The sequence below is a fragment of the Muntiacus reevesi genome, chromosome 20 (genome assembly GCF_963930625.1).
Source record: "Muntiacus reevesi chromosome 20, mMunRee1.1, whole genome shotgun sequence".
NCBI lineage: Eukaryota > Metazoa > Chordata > Mammalia > Artiodactyla > Cervidae > Muntiacus > Muntiacus reevesi.
Genome location: NC_089268.1, coordinates 25,599,060 through 25,616,717, shown reverse-complemented (window position 1 = coordinate 25,616,717; position 17,658 = coordinate 25,599,060). Strand labels below are relative to the sequence as shown.

The window sequence follows — 17,658 nt, the reverse complement described above, 5'->3', positions numbered from 1 at the left end:
GTGGCCTGTGTTCCACTGCTCTGCATTCTCTCTTTCTTGCCTCCTCCCACAACTTTATCTCTACTCTCCACTTCCGGCCTTTTGCCCTGCAACAGGAGCCTACTTAAGTGTGGTCCTCTGGCCACATCTGTATCTCCATTGATATCGCTACTGACATCTGTATCTAATTTAAATTTCCCCTCAGGCATTCCGTGTGATATCAGACATGTGTCTCCCAGGAGGATTGAGTGTACCACCAGGGCCCCGGGTAAAGGTGCAAGGCTCTCCGCTCCTCAGGCAGGTAAGGAGGTTGCCACGGTGACATTTTTTAACCACAAGGGGCCAGAAGTGGAAAGGAAGGTGTTTGAATCTGGTCTCAGCTGTTTGACTGGCTGCTCAGTGAGCCCTGCATCATGGATCAGAGCTTTAGTTTCAAGGTTTTCTTAGCTTTACTCAGATGCTTGGCAACACTCGGCACTCCCAGCCCCAGGCAGAAGAATGTCAAGTGGGGTTCAGTGGAAACCATGATCCAGGAAGTGTAACTGCCATCAAGATGTTGCCATAGTGATTGGCAGAAAAGCCTGAGCTGCCTCCTCCATCCTCTGGGTCAGTTACACTCTGGCTCACTCTCTAAGAAGACAGAGCAACAGACTGCTTCTTCTATGCTCATAAGACAGTTAGATGAGGCAGAGAGAGGGGTGTAATGGGGGTGCATTTAAATGTTGTTTCTTTGCCCTTGTGGGCAGCTGTCTGTTATTCTGAAAAGCAGAGATGTATTGTGATGGGGCCACCAGAAACAGAGGGGACAGGGGTGCAGGTTCCACTTGTCTTTTTTACTATTTATTTTTGGCTGGATCTTCATTGCTGCACATGGGCTTTCTCTAGTTTTGGTAAGTGGGGATTACTCTTCATTGTGGTGCACGGGCTTCTCACTGTAGCGGCTTCTCTTGTTGCGGAGCCCAGGCTCTAGACCCATGGACTACAGTAGTTGTGGCATGCTGGCTTAGTTGCCCCATGGCAGGTGGGATCTTCTTGGACCAAGGATCGAACTCATGTACCCTGAATTGCAAGGCAGATTCTTAACCACTGGACCACAGGGAAGTCCACCTTCTGTGTTTAAACCTCCTATCCAATGGCTACAAATTGCAAGTGCACTATGGAAGCACTTTTCTGGGAAGCGTTAGAACAGGATCTCAGGTGTAGTTAGGGATGAAGGGTAGTTGGTGTCTGGAGTCCTGCATGCCCCACAAGGGCTGACTTCACAGTTAAACCACAGGCAGGGAAGTTCATCTCCTGAGTCTCATCGAGGGGGACAACTTTCTAAAGAAAGGCCATTCTGGTGTAAAAACGCATGCAAAGCTTAGGCTGGGCATTCTCCAGGTCCTTAATCTGTGGTGTTTACTCAGGGAAAGCTCTAATCCAAGGAAACAAATGACTGTATGAATCAAGTGATGGAGAAAATATGTGTCTGGAAATACACAGGGAATAGAGAGGGAATAGAGAGGCTGATTCCTCTCACAGAGGTTCCTGCTGGAAGCTACCAGGGTTGTGGTAGGGGAATTTCCTGAATGCTGCTGGTTTTTTTAACTTGAAGAAGTAATTTTTATTGCATTTCTAGGCTTCCTTGTTACATTTAGCAGGGAAGTTTGAAGAATGTTGCTCTAAAATAAGATCAAAAGAGTCCTAAGTGTACATTATAAATAAAATTTATATAGAAAACACAACGCGGCAGTTCTGGAGAGTTGACAGTGTCCTTTATACAATGTTTTGGAATTTCTTTTATGGAAGAGTTACAGGGGTGGGGTGGACAGGCAGCTATTAACATTCGATCGTTAGCTCTAGACTCGACCGTTAGCTAGTGACCGTTAGTGCGAGGCCGTTAGTACGAGTTATCGCGAGACCCTTAGTGGGAGACCGTTAGCACAGCAGTTAGAGGTCCTGCTCCGCTAACCGTCGGTCTTGCGGTGGTCCTCTGTGGTTCTCCCACTGAGAGTGCTCTGACAGGCAGATCGCAGTCTCCTCCCCAGGGCCCTCCAGACAGTCTAGTCTCGGGCTGGCTGGCTGGCGAGCTGGGGGTCTCAGGAATAGGATGAGGGTTGTGTCCTGCGGAGCTCCCAAGCCCTCACCCCAGCCGCCCACTGACCTGCCCAGGTCTTGAGTCAAGGGCGACCTCTCTCCTCATCTCTGCCTCTGCGACCTAATGGCGGCAGGGGTCTCCTTGCGTTGCAGTTCATGGGACGCAGCCCCGATTTGGGAAGCCTGAGGATCCTGAGGGGCAGCTGGAGTCCTCTGTGATGATGACTGGGTAAGGTCTGGACACCTGAGGGCACCGCCAGCTGAGAGCTGCCTCCTCAGCTGGACTGGGCACTGGCAGGAGGACCCAAACTTGAGTGCTGGCCGTACGTTCCCTGGGCAGGGTAGCCAGCATCTGCAGGGACCCCGCTCCTCTTAACCAGGACCTGGACCTCAGAGGGTGAAGGTTGAGCCTTGGGACCTTGCTCTTTCTTGTCAGAAGAGAGAATAACATGTGTTTTGATGGAGCTTGGAACGTTGTGGCCTGACCTCAAGAACAAAAGATCTGACACCTAGAAGTTTGCAACAACTAATAACCCCCCTCCCTCACCTTCCCTATAAAAGGACTTTGCTGAAAAGCTTTCAGGGAGCTTGGGGTTTTTTTTTAAAGTTATGAGCCACTCTTCTCCTTGCCTGGCTCTGTAGTAAACCTTTCTCTGCTCCAGGCTCCTATGATTTGGTATTTTTTGACCTCAATGTGTGTCGGGCACACAGCCCTGTGTTGGGTAATAATGAATAATAATTCATGCATTGGGTAACAGGACAAATGATCCTGTTTTGCAGCTGTTCTCAGTAGCAGGCTTCGGGCCCTTGGCAGTGTTTGGTTCTTACAACTGGGATGGTGGTGCTACTGACCTCTAGTGGGTAGAGGCTGGACGTGCTGCTAAACATCCTTCTGTGTTCTGGACAGCCCTTAAAACGCATTGCAGGCAGCACCAGTGAAGTCCCACAACGGAGTTATCCAGCCCCAAATATCAATACTGCTGAGCCTGAGAAATCTCAAATAGTACCTTAAAATATGCTGTTATTTTTCTGCTTATTCCTTATCTGTTTCCCCTTCTTAGGATTTAACAGGGGATCGCTCGGTTGTGTCCGACTCTTTGTGACCCTGTGGATTGTAGGCTTCCAGGCTCCTCTGTCGACGGGATTTTCCAGGCAAGAGTACTGGAGTGGGTTGCCATTTCCTTCTCCAGAGGATCTTCCCGACCCAGGGATTGAACCCAGGTCTCCCACATTGTAGAAAGACACTTTACTGTCTGAGCCACCAGGGAAGTCTTTTTTTTTAACAGGGAATAACAACAGTAATTTAAAATAATAATAACAACCCTAGCTATCTTTTACTAAGTACTTATTATATTTCAGGCTCTTTGTGTATATATTTTAAGCTCCCTTAGTCTTTTTCCTTCCAGAGTTGTCAAACTGACTTTACTTCTTCCTATGACTTTATTGAGATATAATTGCCATGTAACTCAGCTCCCTTAGTCTTTAGAGCAGCTTCTCTGTTTACTGTTGACCCCATTTTGATGCAGGAGAAAGTGAAGATGTGAAGCAATTTCCTCAAAGCTGCCCATCAAGTAAATGGTAGAGATGGACTCTGAACCCACCCATGGGTGATTCCAGAGCTTTTATCCTCAACCCAATTAATAGCCAATATTGATCACACAATGCAGTATATTAAAAAGTAAAGACATTACTTTGCTGACAAAGGTCTGTCTAGTCAAAGCTATGGTTTATCCAGTAGTCATGTATGGATGTGAGAGCTGGACTATAAAGAAAGCTGAGTGCCAAAGAATTGATGCTTTTGAACTGCGGTATTGGAGAAGACTCTTGAGAGTCCCTTGGACTGCAAGGAGATCAAACCAGTCAATCCTAAAGGAAGTCAGTCCTGAATATTCATTGGAAGGACTGAAGCTGACGCTGAAGCTCCAATACTTTGGCCACCTGATGTGAAGAGCTGACTCACTGGAAAAGGCCCTGATGCTGGGAAAGATTGAAGGAAGGAAGAGAAGAGGACGACAGAGGATGAGATGGTTGGATGGCATGACCAACTCAATGGACATGAGTTTGAGCAAGCTCTGGGAGTTGGTGATGGGCAGGGAAACCTGGCGTGCTGCAGTCCATGGGGTCGCAAAGAATCAGACATGACTGAGCAACTGAACTGAACTGATTGATCACATATATGCCTTGGGTTTCAGGGCTTTTTTTTAAATATAAAAAACAAACAAATAAATGACATTTAAATGTAATGTAATGGCAGCCTGTCACATGATTTGCTGCATGTTCACAAACTGAGGTCAGGACTCATGAAAAATGTGAGGATTGCCAGTTTTCTGGGACAAAGGGGGTTTAGGGAATAGAATTCCCAGGCTGAATGACATTAAAAGATACTGAAGTGCACTCCTGACTTCACAAGCCTTTGTTTGCTTTTTCGTGTTTTCTCTTATCTGGACACTCCCATTAAAAAGAGCTCCTTCATTTTTTATGGTCCTCTGAGAATATGCCCTCTTACTGCTCCTTGTCAGATGTCTCTTTCTCAGAGGCTGAATTCTTACACCTAGTAATAGTTTCCACTTTCTAGAACATTTGTATTATCTTTATTTTATTTTTGAGGGTATTCTTTTACTTTTATTTATTAGGGTAAAATTGCTTTACAATGTTGTGTAAGTTTCTGGTATACACCAAAGTAAATCAACTCTATGTATAGTCTTTATAATGTCTCACATGATTACTCCATCTGGGTCTCAGTTGACTCACCTTCTAAATAGTTCCTGTATCATTTTCATCCTGAGTCTGTAGTCAAGAAGTTCCCCCGCTTGGGGAAGAAACCCCCTCTGATGCTTATGAGGCATACATGTCTTACAGGCAATCGAGGGCTTCTCTTTGAAGTTGGAGATGCTTCTGAGGACTTGGACCTGACTGAAGCCACCCCTGGGTACAGTTGGCAGATTGTCCCTAATGCCAGTTCTCCATCTGGATTTTGGTCAAAGGAAGGGCAACCTTTCAGGTATGTTTGTAGGAAAAGTGGGTGTCCAGATTACAAGTGTCTCTACTGGCCTGGGTGAGGCTAGGAGACAGATGAGTAAGCAGTGAGATTTCCTGGGGAAAATGTAAAATATCTATGAACTCAGCAGTCACAAATTATGATCACTGTTCTCAGCCAGTATTGGTTATGTTCATGGACCACAGGCCCTTTATGGGTACATGCTAAATGTTGATTAATGAGTAAAATATGTATGTTGTATAGCTGCTTTGATTGTATGTATGTATGTTGAAATACATACATACAACATACAACAAATATGTATGTTGAAATCTGCTTTGGGGAGGACTATTCATCAAAACGTTGAGCTGGGTAGGCCAGGAAACTTGGTAAAGAGCAGGGCAAAGCTTGCTGTAGTAACATGGTTAAGAGGTAAAATCAGTATCTGGATGATACTAAAGAAAGACTCAAGCAGTTGCCCTTTGGGCATATGAGGGAGCAGAGGCTGGGCAGCCAACAGCTCTGTGGGAACAATTAGCCAGTGCTGTAGGTCAACCAGATGGCTGGTGTAGAGCAGGGGTAAACTCCTGTGGCCTCGGGAGACATTGTTTTCTATAGAAGTGACTGCAGTGTGGTCAAGTTTCCCTGTTTAGTTTAGTTTTGTCTTTTTAATCCCTGCAAGGATGTGGCCAAAGTTTTTCATATTTTAATGTGGGCTTAAAAATGTAGAAAATAAGAGAGCTGTGGAGACATAGTGTGCTCTAAGCTTGTATATAGGTGACTATACCCTTTAGGTATGATGGATCTCTTCTTCTTTTGAAATTCTCCTCAGAGAGGTTGGTTATGACTCCTGCGTCTGATTTCTGTGCTAAGTCACCTCAGTCGTGTCCAACTCTTTGCGACCCTATGGACTGTAGCCTGTCAGGCTCCTCTGTCCATGGGATTCTTTCTCCAGGCAAGAATACTGGAGTGAGTTGCCATGTCCCCTTCCAGGGGATATTTCCCACCCAGAGATCGAACCTGTGTCTTTTACGTCTCCTGCATTTGCAGATGGGTGAATTCTAGTCAATCTGTAACCTCTTTCAAGGGTTTGACTAATCTACTGATTTCTTTTGGTTGTGCTGCATAGCCTGTGGGTTCTTAGTTCCTCAACCAGGGACCGAATCCGTGTCCCCTGCAGTGAAAGGGCAGAGTCTTAACCACTGGACCACTAGGGAAGTCTCTTGGCCATTTTAAAGGTTAATTCAGTTGTGAAAAGGAAGTCTTTGTTCTCTATTCATTGAATTTCAGAAATGGAAGGAACCAAGTCAGGAAGGGAATCTGAACAGAGTGAAGTTTCTATTGTCTTGGAAGTTTTACTAATTAGATATCTAACCACTGGTATATATGGTTTTAAAGTGGCAATAAATTGTGTGTGTGTGTGTGTGTGTGTGTGTGTGTTTGGCGGCACCTAGTACTGTGCCTTTGTCATAGTTTCTGAGGACCGTAAATATTGTTCAAAAGAAAATCTTTCAGCTATATTCAGTGTGTATGGGGGCGTCAAGGAGAGTCCCACCTCAATAGATAAAAGAACATTTTGATTATCTGGTATGACCAGTAGCTTTCTCTCTGCCATTTCAAGGAGTCACAAACCAGGCAGCAACTCTTTCTATTCTTTCTGGCATTCATTTCTGTAAAATTCAAAAATTTAAAATAAAAATGGGAATATTTATTAATATGATAATGATGGAACTTTAGTTATTTTCAAAACTATTCTCAGAAAATATTCTCTGTATTCTTCATATCTAGATCAAATCAGAGAAAACTCTGATTGAGGATCTCTATTTCTAATAATGAGAATGATATTTACTATTGATTGAATGCTTACCATGTGCCAGACCCTGTACTGGCCATGTTTGGTAAGTGATCTCAGCTAAGCCACCAGGTGACCCTATGCTGTGGCTACAACTTTCCCAAAGATGATGCAAACTGCCTGGGGAGTCATGACAGTTCAAAGTGATGGGCTGAGATACTAAGCCAGGCAGGCATCACAGGAAGAGATGCATCCAGAGAATTCTGGCCAGTCACAGGCACCAGAGTCGAGTGTTTCCTCCTCACTAACATAAAGACAAACAAAATCTAAGGGCACTGTTGTTAGGTCAGTAATAGTGGGCTTGGTTGCCCTCACTTCTTTCTCTGTGTTCCTCTGCTTTCCAGAGCACGGCTCAGTGGGTTCTTTGTGGCCCCAGAGACAAATAATTACACTTTCTGGATCCAGGCTGACAACCAGGCTTCTCTGTATTTCAGTTGGTTGGAGGACCTGAGGACCAAGGTATTCACCACCTTCTTGTTTTTCTTCTTGTCCCCAGTCCCTCACTCCTAGAAAAAAAAACAAAAAAACAATAAGTCAAAACGAAGGCTCTCATATATTCTATTGATAGTTGTAACATGCCATTAAGCAACCAGAGACTTTAATGTTTTTTTGGTGCATGCATGTGCATGTATGGGTTTTTTAAAATTAGAAATTTTTCTTTTTTAAAAGTTGAGATATAATCTACATGATTTTAATTTTTGAAACAGAGCTTGCTGGTCGTTATGCTACAGCTGTTATATACCTTGTTTCTAAACTTCATAGCATCTTGTGAGCTATGTCTCTTTATCTCCATTTTCCAGATACGGACAATGAGTCCTAGAAGGATTGTATGACCAATGCAGGGCCACTGGGGTGATAAGAGGCATATTAAGAATTCAAATCCAGATTTATCAGACTCAAAATTTGTTTTTACCACTGATTCTGGGTATGGATATAGCTAGTTTTATGCAGGAATTTTCTGACCAGTTTTGAAGGATAAAAAAGTGTTTTAGCAAACAGCCAAAAATTACTTAATGCCATTGTCAAAGAAACATAGTCTTTTCTCTCAAATGATGAATATGCTCCCATGAAATTGCCTTGCTAGTTGGCTGGAGAAGCATCATAGATTTTGATGTGGTCAAGTCATTTAGGTTTCTTAAAGGGTATCATATGACTTTACCCACAGCATCATGTGAAGTTAGGGTTTCAGGTTGGCTCTTCCAGGTTTAAACATGGCCCATCCATCTCATTTGAATACTATGTTATCTAGACAGAGAGAGAGAAAGAGAGAGAAAAAGATGACTGGAGAGGCATGCATAGCATGGTCCTAGAAGGTTCAGGCTTACTTGTTGGAAAAGGCAGAACAGCCCCCAAGTCCCTTGTTAGTAGATGTCTAGTTGCTTTTTGTTTGAGAAAGAGAGGCCCAGAAATTTCACAGTATCGGTCCTGATGTGTTTACTGGGGTGCAGGTGAAAGTGGCCTCTATCAGGGTGGGCACTGCCGACTGGTTTGACTCCTGGGAGCAGAATGGGAGTGACGAGACCCAGCAACAGAAGACCCCCAAGCTGGAGCTGCTCGGCGGAGCCAGGTATTACCTGGAAGCAGAGCATCAGGGGAGAGCCCCCAGCAGCGGGGTGAGAATTGGTGTCCAGATCCACAACACCTGGCTGAATCCTGACGTGGTCAGCACATACCTCCGGGAGAAGCATCAGATCCGAGCTTGGGCCCAGAGACTTCCGGAAATCCAGGTCTGCCTGTGTTTTCTGTCCCGTGGGGTTAGGTTCAGGGGCTGAACTCTGCAAGGAATTTAGTCCTGGCTGGCTGAGAGCCAGGAGACTTGAACTGTAATGATAACTCTCCTGCAAAAGAGATTGGACATTCATCCAGTATGGTTGAGAGGACTTTTTTATTTAAAAGGAGTTTTACTGTTGTGATGCTCTGATTCATGGACTTAATTTTAGGTACAGAAGTCCTGGTAAATCTTCTTTTGGAAACATATTCCTCAGAGAGGAAATAAGTACCTGCTAACACTCACACCCATGTTCGCATGCCTGTGAGTGTATATATGCATGATTTCATAGCTTTTTGACCCATTTAGGTCCTATTTCCTGGTATACTGTCTATAGCAAGTCAGGGAAGTTTGTCTTATGTTGCTAGGTTATCTTTTTGGCTCAATGAGCACATATTCTTTAATCCTGTCACTCTTGACTTTTTAGATGCTGACTGTGTCTGGCACAGGGAACTTCTTCCTTACCTGGGACAACATTTCTAGTCAGCCAATCCCTGCAAATGCCACAGCCCATCAGGTGGGCATTTTATTCACATAAGGAGAGGTGGGGGAACTAGAGGTAGTCTTTACGTCCATGGCATGAGCTCCTGGTCATTTTTCTTATTAACAGATTCAAACAGCCATTGAGGAGTTACTTGCAGTCAAATGCAAACTGGAACCCCTTTCAGCAAACATCTTACTCTGGCTGGGATTTGAACAAGGTACAGTCCCTGGTTTGACAAATTCTGACTGTCTTCTTCACCCTTATCTTCTCTCTCTCTCTTTTTTTAATGTAAAAGCGGAACAATCTTCATTTCATCTCCAAGGCGACTCTGTTCATTCCATTGGAAACTGGATTTGGACACAGTGTTTCAGAGAAAGGCTGAATGTTTGGGAGGGAGCTGCTTGGTGTGGGAATCAGAGAAAGAAAGGACATCCCTTCCATACTGTCAGGGGAGCAGAGAGTTAGAAACAAAGGATGCTGGTGACTTGGGCTCAGGAGCTGCATCTCATGCCACAGGTGGGAAACAGCAACCGATACAGGCGAGACATAACAGAACAGTGCAAGTCTTGTTTAACTCAAATCACATCTCAAAGGAATTATTACATAATACAGTAGTCTGTGCTGTGCATGGTAACTCATGTCAGTTGTGTCTGACTCTTTGCGACCCTATGAACTGAAGCCTGCCAGGCTCCTCTGTCTGTGGGATTCTCCAGCCAAGAATACTGGAGTGGGTTTCAGTTTCCTATGCCAGGGGAATCTTTCTGACCAACCTATTGAACCGAGTCGCATTGGCAGATGGGTTCTTTACCACTTGGGAAGCCGAAGACAGTAGTCTAATGTATTCTGAAAATGTGAGGATATGTTTTAAAAATCATAAGGTGAGCTAAGTTGCAGTCAACATGCCTTATCTCTTTGCTTCTCAGTATTTTTTTTGTTGTGGTACACATTGAAAATGATAATAGATTTTTAATGCTCTGGAGCAGACACAATGCATTTTTCATAGGTGGAGCCTTTGAGCTGGAGGGTGCTGGCCACCCTGAGCCCTGCTCAGCTCGCCCAAGGACTGAGAAGCCAATGTCATGGAGAACCCATAACCTATTCACTGCAGACATGTTGTGGAGCTCTGTTTGACAATTACTCCTGTCTTCCTGTTTTATCTGAACTTCATCCAGGGCTAGAAGGTTCCAGCTCTGATGGGCACCTCACCAGTGGGACAGAGCCCTTCTGTGGGAGGTTCAGTCTCCATCAGCCTCGACACCTTGTCCTGACACCTCCAACTGCTCAGAAAGTCTACCGGCTAGATCAGTACACACATGTAAGTAGCAGCCCTTGTGTTTGCAGGCCAGGTGGGTAGGGAGGGGTTGGAATTTTTCTCTGGGGTGGACACTGGAGAAACAGAAGCACAAGGGAGTGGTTACCATGACCCACAAGATGTTTCAGGCTGAGGTGCTAGGTTTTGGATGTGAATGGACACCTTGAGTCCTATAAGCTAGTTGCTGCATGGAAATGCCTTTCTAATAACTGAGACCTATGGAAGCTTCTGGGCTTTCCAGGTGGCTCAGTGGTAAAGAATCCACCTGCCAATGCAGGAGACGTGGATTTGATCCCTGGGTTGGGAAGATCCCTTGGAGGAGGAAATGGAAGCCCACTCCAGTATTCTTGCCTGGAGAATCCCATGGACAGAGGAGCCTGGAGGGCTACAGTCCATGGAGTTGCAAAGAGTTGGAGTTGAATTAGTGACAAAACAACAACAATGACAACATGGAAGTTTCCATATGCTTCAGTGTTTTCTTTGATCTCCAGGTATGAGAGCAGACTCTCCACTCAGACTCTCTGGTTTTGAACTCTGACTCTATACCCTGCATGCCCTCTGTGTTTTATCTTAGTTTACTCATCTGAGAAATGGGTAATAATAGGGTCTGCCTCTCAAGCTATTGGGGCAGAGTATATGAGGTAATCCAGTAAAGTGCTTGGGCAGTGGCTAGGACTTGTTTAAAGCTAGTTATTATTTATTATAGTTATTGTTATTATTGATGGATGGACTGACACATTCCTCCCATACCTCATATCCTTTGCATCAGTAGCTCTGCTCTTTGGGAACCAGGGTGAACCTTCCTGGGATGACTGAGCTCATGGCAGTGGTTTCAAGTCCTTTCTGAGTCAAAAAAGAGTGGAAGCTGGGACTAAATGGTTCAGGAAAGGGCAACACCCAACTTTCAGCCTTTCTTCTACAGCACAGGCACCCAGCAGGTGGTGGTGGGGATTTAGCCCATGCTAGAGGGATTTTTGGTCATCACAACTGGGGAAGTGTTAGTGCCATCCAGTGGGTAGATTCTAGGAAAGTTGGTACACATTCTGCAATGCACAGTGTAAGAAAAGGACTCACAGAAAAGTCCCAGTCCTAAAAGTCAATAGTGTCACAGTTGAAAAATCCCGCCACACAATTTTACTTAACTCGAGTTAGAAGCCAAGGTTGCCGGCGAGTTCAGGTTAAGGAGTGAGGCTCAGAGAGGTTCAGTGCCTTGCTTGAGGTTGCACAGGTATCTGGGTCACAACAAGGGATTTCTAATTGAGATCTCTAATTGAGATAAAAAGTCCTCACAGCCACACACAGTGCTAGGCATTGAATAGCTCTCTGTTGGATAAATAGCAATTTGCTCTAAACTAAGGTAAGGTCTAGGAGGGCAGGAGTGGTCTGGCTGTCTCTAGCTTAGTTCTAGGGAGTGGATTGTCCTCAATAAACATTGCTTGAGCAGCTGCTTCTTAGTGACAGAGCTGAAGCACTTGTTTCGTGTCTCTAGTTGTGCCTTGCGTACAGAAGCCATGAGAATACGACCCTGAAGATGACTGTGTCCTTCACAGTCGGCCTTCAAAACCCTGTTAAGAACATCACGTGTGACTGGAGTCTCCTGGGGACCAGTCCTAGGTAGGTACCCACAGGTAGCTTGTCTGCGGGCAGGTATGGTGGGAATTCTGCTAGATGGTATGGCTAACTATCCTGGGGACAGTGACTCATGGGAGATAGTGTCTGATAGTGGGGCGTCGGACAATAATTTCGGTTCTGAACATGTTTTATTTGGCAAAGAAGTTTGATTTAAGAGCAGTTAGTCGTTACATATATAAGGAGTGTGACATTTCTCATAGGGATAGAGTCAAAGACCATCATATTTGGAAGAGATTTTATGGAACATTCCTTGACATTACAGATGAGAAAAATCAGGGCCCAGAGAATGTGTGATTCACTGAAATTCATTCAGCGAGTGAGCAAAGATGCTGGAATATGATTCAGGCATTTTGATCCCTTGATTCAGCACACTTTCCACATCTCTCCAGGGTTTTGTAAGTGGTTTTAAACCTAAATGAATTTTAGGTTTTAGAGACCACTAATCATCTCTGTGGTTAGAGCCTAACATGTGATCTGCTTAAGACACTCAAGTGTATCGTAATTTGAAAGTACTGCTGACATTGTTATGAATGGATGGCGGACTTAAATGTGACTCACTGGTGTTGTGTCCCAGCCAAGTTGAGCCCATTTTGGGTGGGATGCTGGTACCATGGCAACCAGGACTGTGTGGATCTCCCAGCTGCATGGTCTTCAGCCCCGGTTGAGGAACTGGGGCTCTCAGGAGAGAGGACTGTGGTGCTCACAGGAGGCCCGTTTCTGCTTTGTGCTTGTGTTCAGCTGGCAGTTCACCTGTACCGACCTCTGGAAGACATGTGTGCATCACTCTTCGCATCTCCAGCTGCCTCCTGCAAATTCCCCAGTGTTGGTTCATCAGATTGACCTCCTCCCTCTGTCTCCAGAGATGGGCATGTTCTATGTGGATGAGATTATTATTGCAGACACAAACCTAACAGGTGATTATCAGATCTACTCTCCTCTATGAACTATCCATCAGATAGGGTCCTCAGGCTTTTCTGGAGGGGCTGCTTCTCTTTTAATGGAGAGAGAACAGATGATTCTCTATCTTTCTGCCTCAATCTCAGGGAGAAGATGAAGTTGTGATTGTGTGTCTTTGGCTTTTATATCCCTCTAACAAGTTCATTCTGTTCTCTGTTATTTACCCCAGTGTTTGCCGTTGCTTTGGGTGCCTGTCATATTATCCCAATTTTACCACTTTCTGACTGAGAGGCCTTGGTTTTCTCATCTATAAAATGGGCATAATGAGGCTTCTACCCCATGGGATTACTATGAAGATTAACTGAAGTGTAATATAAAGCACTCATCATGGGTCCTGACTGTAGTAGGTACTCAGTAAATATAATCAATTATTACTACTATTATCATTACTATTGTCAGGTCAGCAGGATTTCTCCCTACCTCCATCTGTTAATATCTGTCATAAAAGGTGCTGTGAGGAACACAACATCTTTGGCCCTGAAATGGGCCACAGGTCTGATTTTACAACCGTTAGGGCCAACTTGGTGTGAGTCAGAGGGTCATAACATCCTCATGAGAATAGCTTTGTCTTTCTGCCCATCTGATTGCTCCCACACATCACTCAGAGCCCAGGCCTGGCCCCTCTCTGCACAAAGTCCCTTGATCTCACCTGGCTCTGTTTGTCTTAAGGGCAAGGTGCTCACCAAGGATTCTCCTCAGGCCACGGGTGACACACACTCCAGGGACAGAAGGCCAGAGGGATGGTGTGGTTTGCTCCCAGGGCCTCTAGGCTTCCAGCTTGTTCACTCTCCCTATTCCATCAAATCCCTTGTGACTCTGGGCCTTGACTTTCCTGCTTCTCGTAGCTTCTCTTTCTCTCTTAAAGGAGAAAAGGATGTAATGGTCATTTGTGTTCTGATTTTCAAGTTGTGCAACTTTTAATCTTTTACCTGAAAGTTGCAGAGCTAGGGGGCAGGGAACTTGGGGGTGAGGGGTAAGAGAACTCTCTTTCAAGCCCTGAAATTGCATCGCTTTTGATGCTCTTCATAATTCTACCCCTTACCTGTTTCAGTGATTTGAGTGTCTTGGGGGCATTTGGCATCGCTGACTTCAAATTCCATGTTCTGACACACAGCAAATAATATTCAAATAGTGTGCTGGGATAACTGTCTGAATTCCTTGGTGCCCAAGACAACTGGCTGGGGCCTTTGGTGATCCCAAATGCTGCACAGATTCCCAGAGGGCTGATGGGAATATTTCATACACTTGAACCCACTGGCTGGGAAACTCAGGACTAGATAATAGGTATCATTTCCCTTCCTCCTCTCCAAACCCTCAATGCCCAGGATCCCCACTCTTTCTCATGGCCATCACCTCTATGACCCAAATGCTCCAGCATCTGGAGCCATGTAGGGGTGAGGTGGGGAGGGGAGCAGGGAGGCAGAGGGCAGAGATAAGAAAGACAGGAGGTGGCTTGCGTATAACAACCTGCTTCTCACTTGGTTCAGTCATCCTGCTGGAAACAATTTTTCTGTGAGGATTATTTAATAGTAACATAAACTACACACTTGGGCTCCATATTCATATTTAATTGCCTGACATTTATCTGATCAGCTTAATATTTGATTATATTCTCCCACCTACTGTCCTCTATGAAATTTCTTTTTATTTAGTGGTAGCTGCAAAATACTTCTCATTTAATTCTCAGAACCCCTAAGATGGCCCTATGATCCCCACTCTATAGATTAAGAAACCAAAGCTAAGAGGGTACTGAGTGTCTTGCCTCAAATAGTCGGGGATGTGGGGGAAATTGAAACCTAGAGATCATTGACACCAGAGCCAGTTTTAATGACCCCCTACTCAGTTGGACAAATGAACTTTTACTGAGCACTGGCTCTGTGCCTGGTGGTGTGCTCAGCATTGGGCCTGCAAGGATGCTGCTTTTAAATTGTTTGCTGTCTCAATTGCACAGACTTGGGAAAGAAACTGCATTTACATGGTGCCTAGTAGAAGGGAAAGAGGATATCAAGCTGGCCCTCTAAACCTGCCATCTCAGTAAACTCTCCCTACCATGCAGACCGATGTCTATCATGAGTCCCACTTTATCAATGAGAAAAGAGTCTTACAGAGGCTATGGAGATTAGCCAAATGGTCACCCATTAGAAGTGGAAAATCAGGATTTGCAAAACAGTCTGTCTTAAATACTTGCACTGTGTCTGCACACATGTTGACACCATGCCGTGGATAAAACTCAGACATCTCCAGGATCTGCCTGTGTGTTCAGTGTTCCTGAGGGGGATCATCCTGCATTGCTGGAGCTGCCAGGACTTGGAGAAGGAAAGGAGGAAGAGGGGAGCAGTGCACACTGCTACCGATGAGCTGTGTGTTTGCATGTGTGTGTGGCGGTGGGGGGACCTCCAACGGCACAGGGAATGATGCTTGGCTGGCTTGCGGCTTACTGAAGTTTGCTGTGGAATTAGTCATCGTCTCCTTATACCATGACCTTGCATTTTCCTTTGGCAACTGAATTCCTCCCTCTTCCTTTTTTCCTCATGGCAGCAGGTAGGTGGGAATCTCTGCCTTCATGGTGTGCTGAGATATGAGTGACTCAGACCCTCCAGCAGGGACCGTCCACCCAGCAGGTCTTCCATCTTGATTTACTTCATGTTTGGCTCCTTGGTCTCCAGTTTCTCAGGCGGACACTGGTATAGCTCGCCCTGGCGGCAATCTGCTGGAACTGCTCTCGGTGGTGGGATCACCTCCCGTCTACAAAGTGACCTCCTGGTTGGCAGGGTGTGGCCTGGAGCTCCCGCTCATCACTGCAAGGTAGGGAACCATCTTTGGTTACCTGTCCCTCCTTAAAATTGCTAACTGGCCTTAGGAGTCACAGAGGTGAGACTTTTTATCCATCAGGAAAATTTACCTGCCTTGCTGCTTAAAGCAATAGTTCTCAATGTTAAGAATGCTGCATCAGACTTACCTGAAGGTTGTGTTAAAACACAAATTGCTGTGCCCTAACCACACCATCCTAATTCAGTAGGCTTGGTGGCAGGGCCTGATAATTTGCATTTCTAATGCGTTCCAAGGCAATGCTGATTCTGTTGATCTGGGGGCTAGTTCCTAGTTAATTAGTTTACAAGTTGATGTCTTTTTATGCTTTTCAGAGGTTCACATTAACACTGTTTTCTTCTTGCTCCTCTTCTCCCATTCCATTAAGAAGATTAATATATTAATCTTACTGTAATTCTTTGAGGCAAAAGGAAGCACAATTCATAGTCAAAGGAACAAAACCAGCCAGTTCTGAAAGCTCACCACCAGATGGCACTAGGGCCACATAAACGTTGATTCGTCAATAAACAAACCTTTCTGGCCATAGTTTACAAAGCAGTAACTAAGAATCAGGCTCCTCCAAGCTCCTGGAACACATGCATGCTGTAATTTGTCCTTTTAAATGTTCACTAAAATCCCGTAGAATGGGAAAGATTGAGATGCCTTGTCTTTAAAATTTCTCCCCCTGTATCTAACACGTTCTGAAATGAGTTCTCATTACTTACACTGTCTTTGGGATGGTGTAAGAAAAGTAGGCACAGAAAGCTTGAATCTATTTCTTGACACATTTCTTGACAATGTTTCATGGTCCTCTGAGTAGAAAAGACCAAAAATCATCATTAGAATAAAGGAGGGAAAGGCTCTCAGTGTTGGAGGGGGAAATGTCAGATGAGCCCCCTGTGATCCTGTGCTCCAAATGCCAAAGTTATTAACTCTGAAATGATGGAGATAATCTCGGTCCACACTTAGAGGGGTCCCCACAACCTTCCCTTCCGAGTTTCCTCAGGCTCCTTATCTCCTTCTGGAAGCCTTCAGCCTGAGAAAGTCAGGACAACACTGAATGGCCCCCAGCCAGATAGCATCAGTCTGACTGTTTCTGTGTGGTTGTGAGTATGCACATCAGTACGTAGTACTTAAGTAATGTCACTGATCAAAATCATACATGTTCATTGTTGAAAGTCTGGAAAGTACAGAAAAGCACATAGAAAAGGTACAAATCACTCATAATCCCTCTGTTCAGAGGTATTTTCTTTTAACATGTTGAATCCATGTTCTAAAATACTCTTTTCTCCCAGGCAGTTTTTATACACACACACACATATACATATATACACAAAATACATATATATGCATTGTATATATGTATATACAAATATTTATATATATATTTGGTGGCTCAGATGATAAAGAATCCACCTGCAATGCAGGAGACCCAGGTTTGATCCCTGGGTTGGGAAGATCACCTGGAGAAGGGAATGGCAACATACTCCAGTATTCTTGCCTGGAGAATTCCAAGGACAGAAGAGTCTGGCGGGCCACTGTCCATAAAGTCACAAAGAGTCGGACATGACTAAGTGACTGACACTAATTAATTATATATATTTATTTTTTAAACCTCAAGTTGGTACAACAGATAAGACACTGTATTTGCAGCATGCCCTTTCCACCTACTGGTATAAATGGAATATTTCCCCATTTCATTAAGCATGCTTTTTAATGGCTGAATAGTATTCTGCTGCATGGTATGTCATGATTTATTTGACCCACTTATTGTACTGGAAGCAGGATTAGGTACGCAGTGTGCACACAGGTG

At 44.7% G+C, this 17,658-nt stretch overlaps 1 protein-coding gene across 11 annotated transcripts in view; it reads left to right on the top strand.

The window, feature by feature from the left end:
* PKHD1 (PKHD1 ciliary IPT domain containing fibrocystin/polyductin) overlaps positions 1 to 17,658 on the top strand; it is a 432,300-nt gene that overhangs the window by 26,312 nt on the left and 388,330 nt on the right. For all 11 annotated transcript variants that reach the window (XR_010660007.1, XM_065912087.1, XM_065912089.1 and 8 more), the window contains exons 13-22: positions 185 to 280; positions 4,915 to 5,056; positions 7,229 to 7,343; positions 8,333 to 8,611; positions 9,080 to 9,169; positions 9,263 to 9,353; positions 10,309 to 10,451; positions 11,938 to 12,062; positions 12,819 to 12,994; positions 15,704 to 15,842. Coding sequence is in view for 10 of the 11 variants with exons in the window: in XM_065912087.1 (XP_065768159.1) it covers positions 185 to 280; positions 4,915 to 5,056; positions 7,229 to 7,343; positions 8,333 to 8,611; positions 9,080 to 9,169; positions 9,263 to 9,353; positions 10,309 to 10,451; positions 11,938 to 12,062; positions 12,819 to 12,994; positions 15,704 to 15,842 (1,396 nt within the window). In the remaining variant the exon portion in view is untranslated. The remainder of the gene's footprint in view (positions 1 to 184; positions 281 to 4,914; positions 5,057 to 7,228; positions 7,344 to 8,332; positions 8,612 to 9,079; positions 9,170 to 9,262; positions 9,354 to 10,308; positions 10,452 to 11,937; positions 12,063 to 12,818; positions 12,995 to 15,703; positions 15,843 to 17,658) is intronic.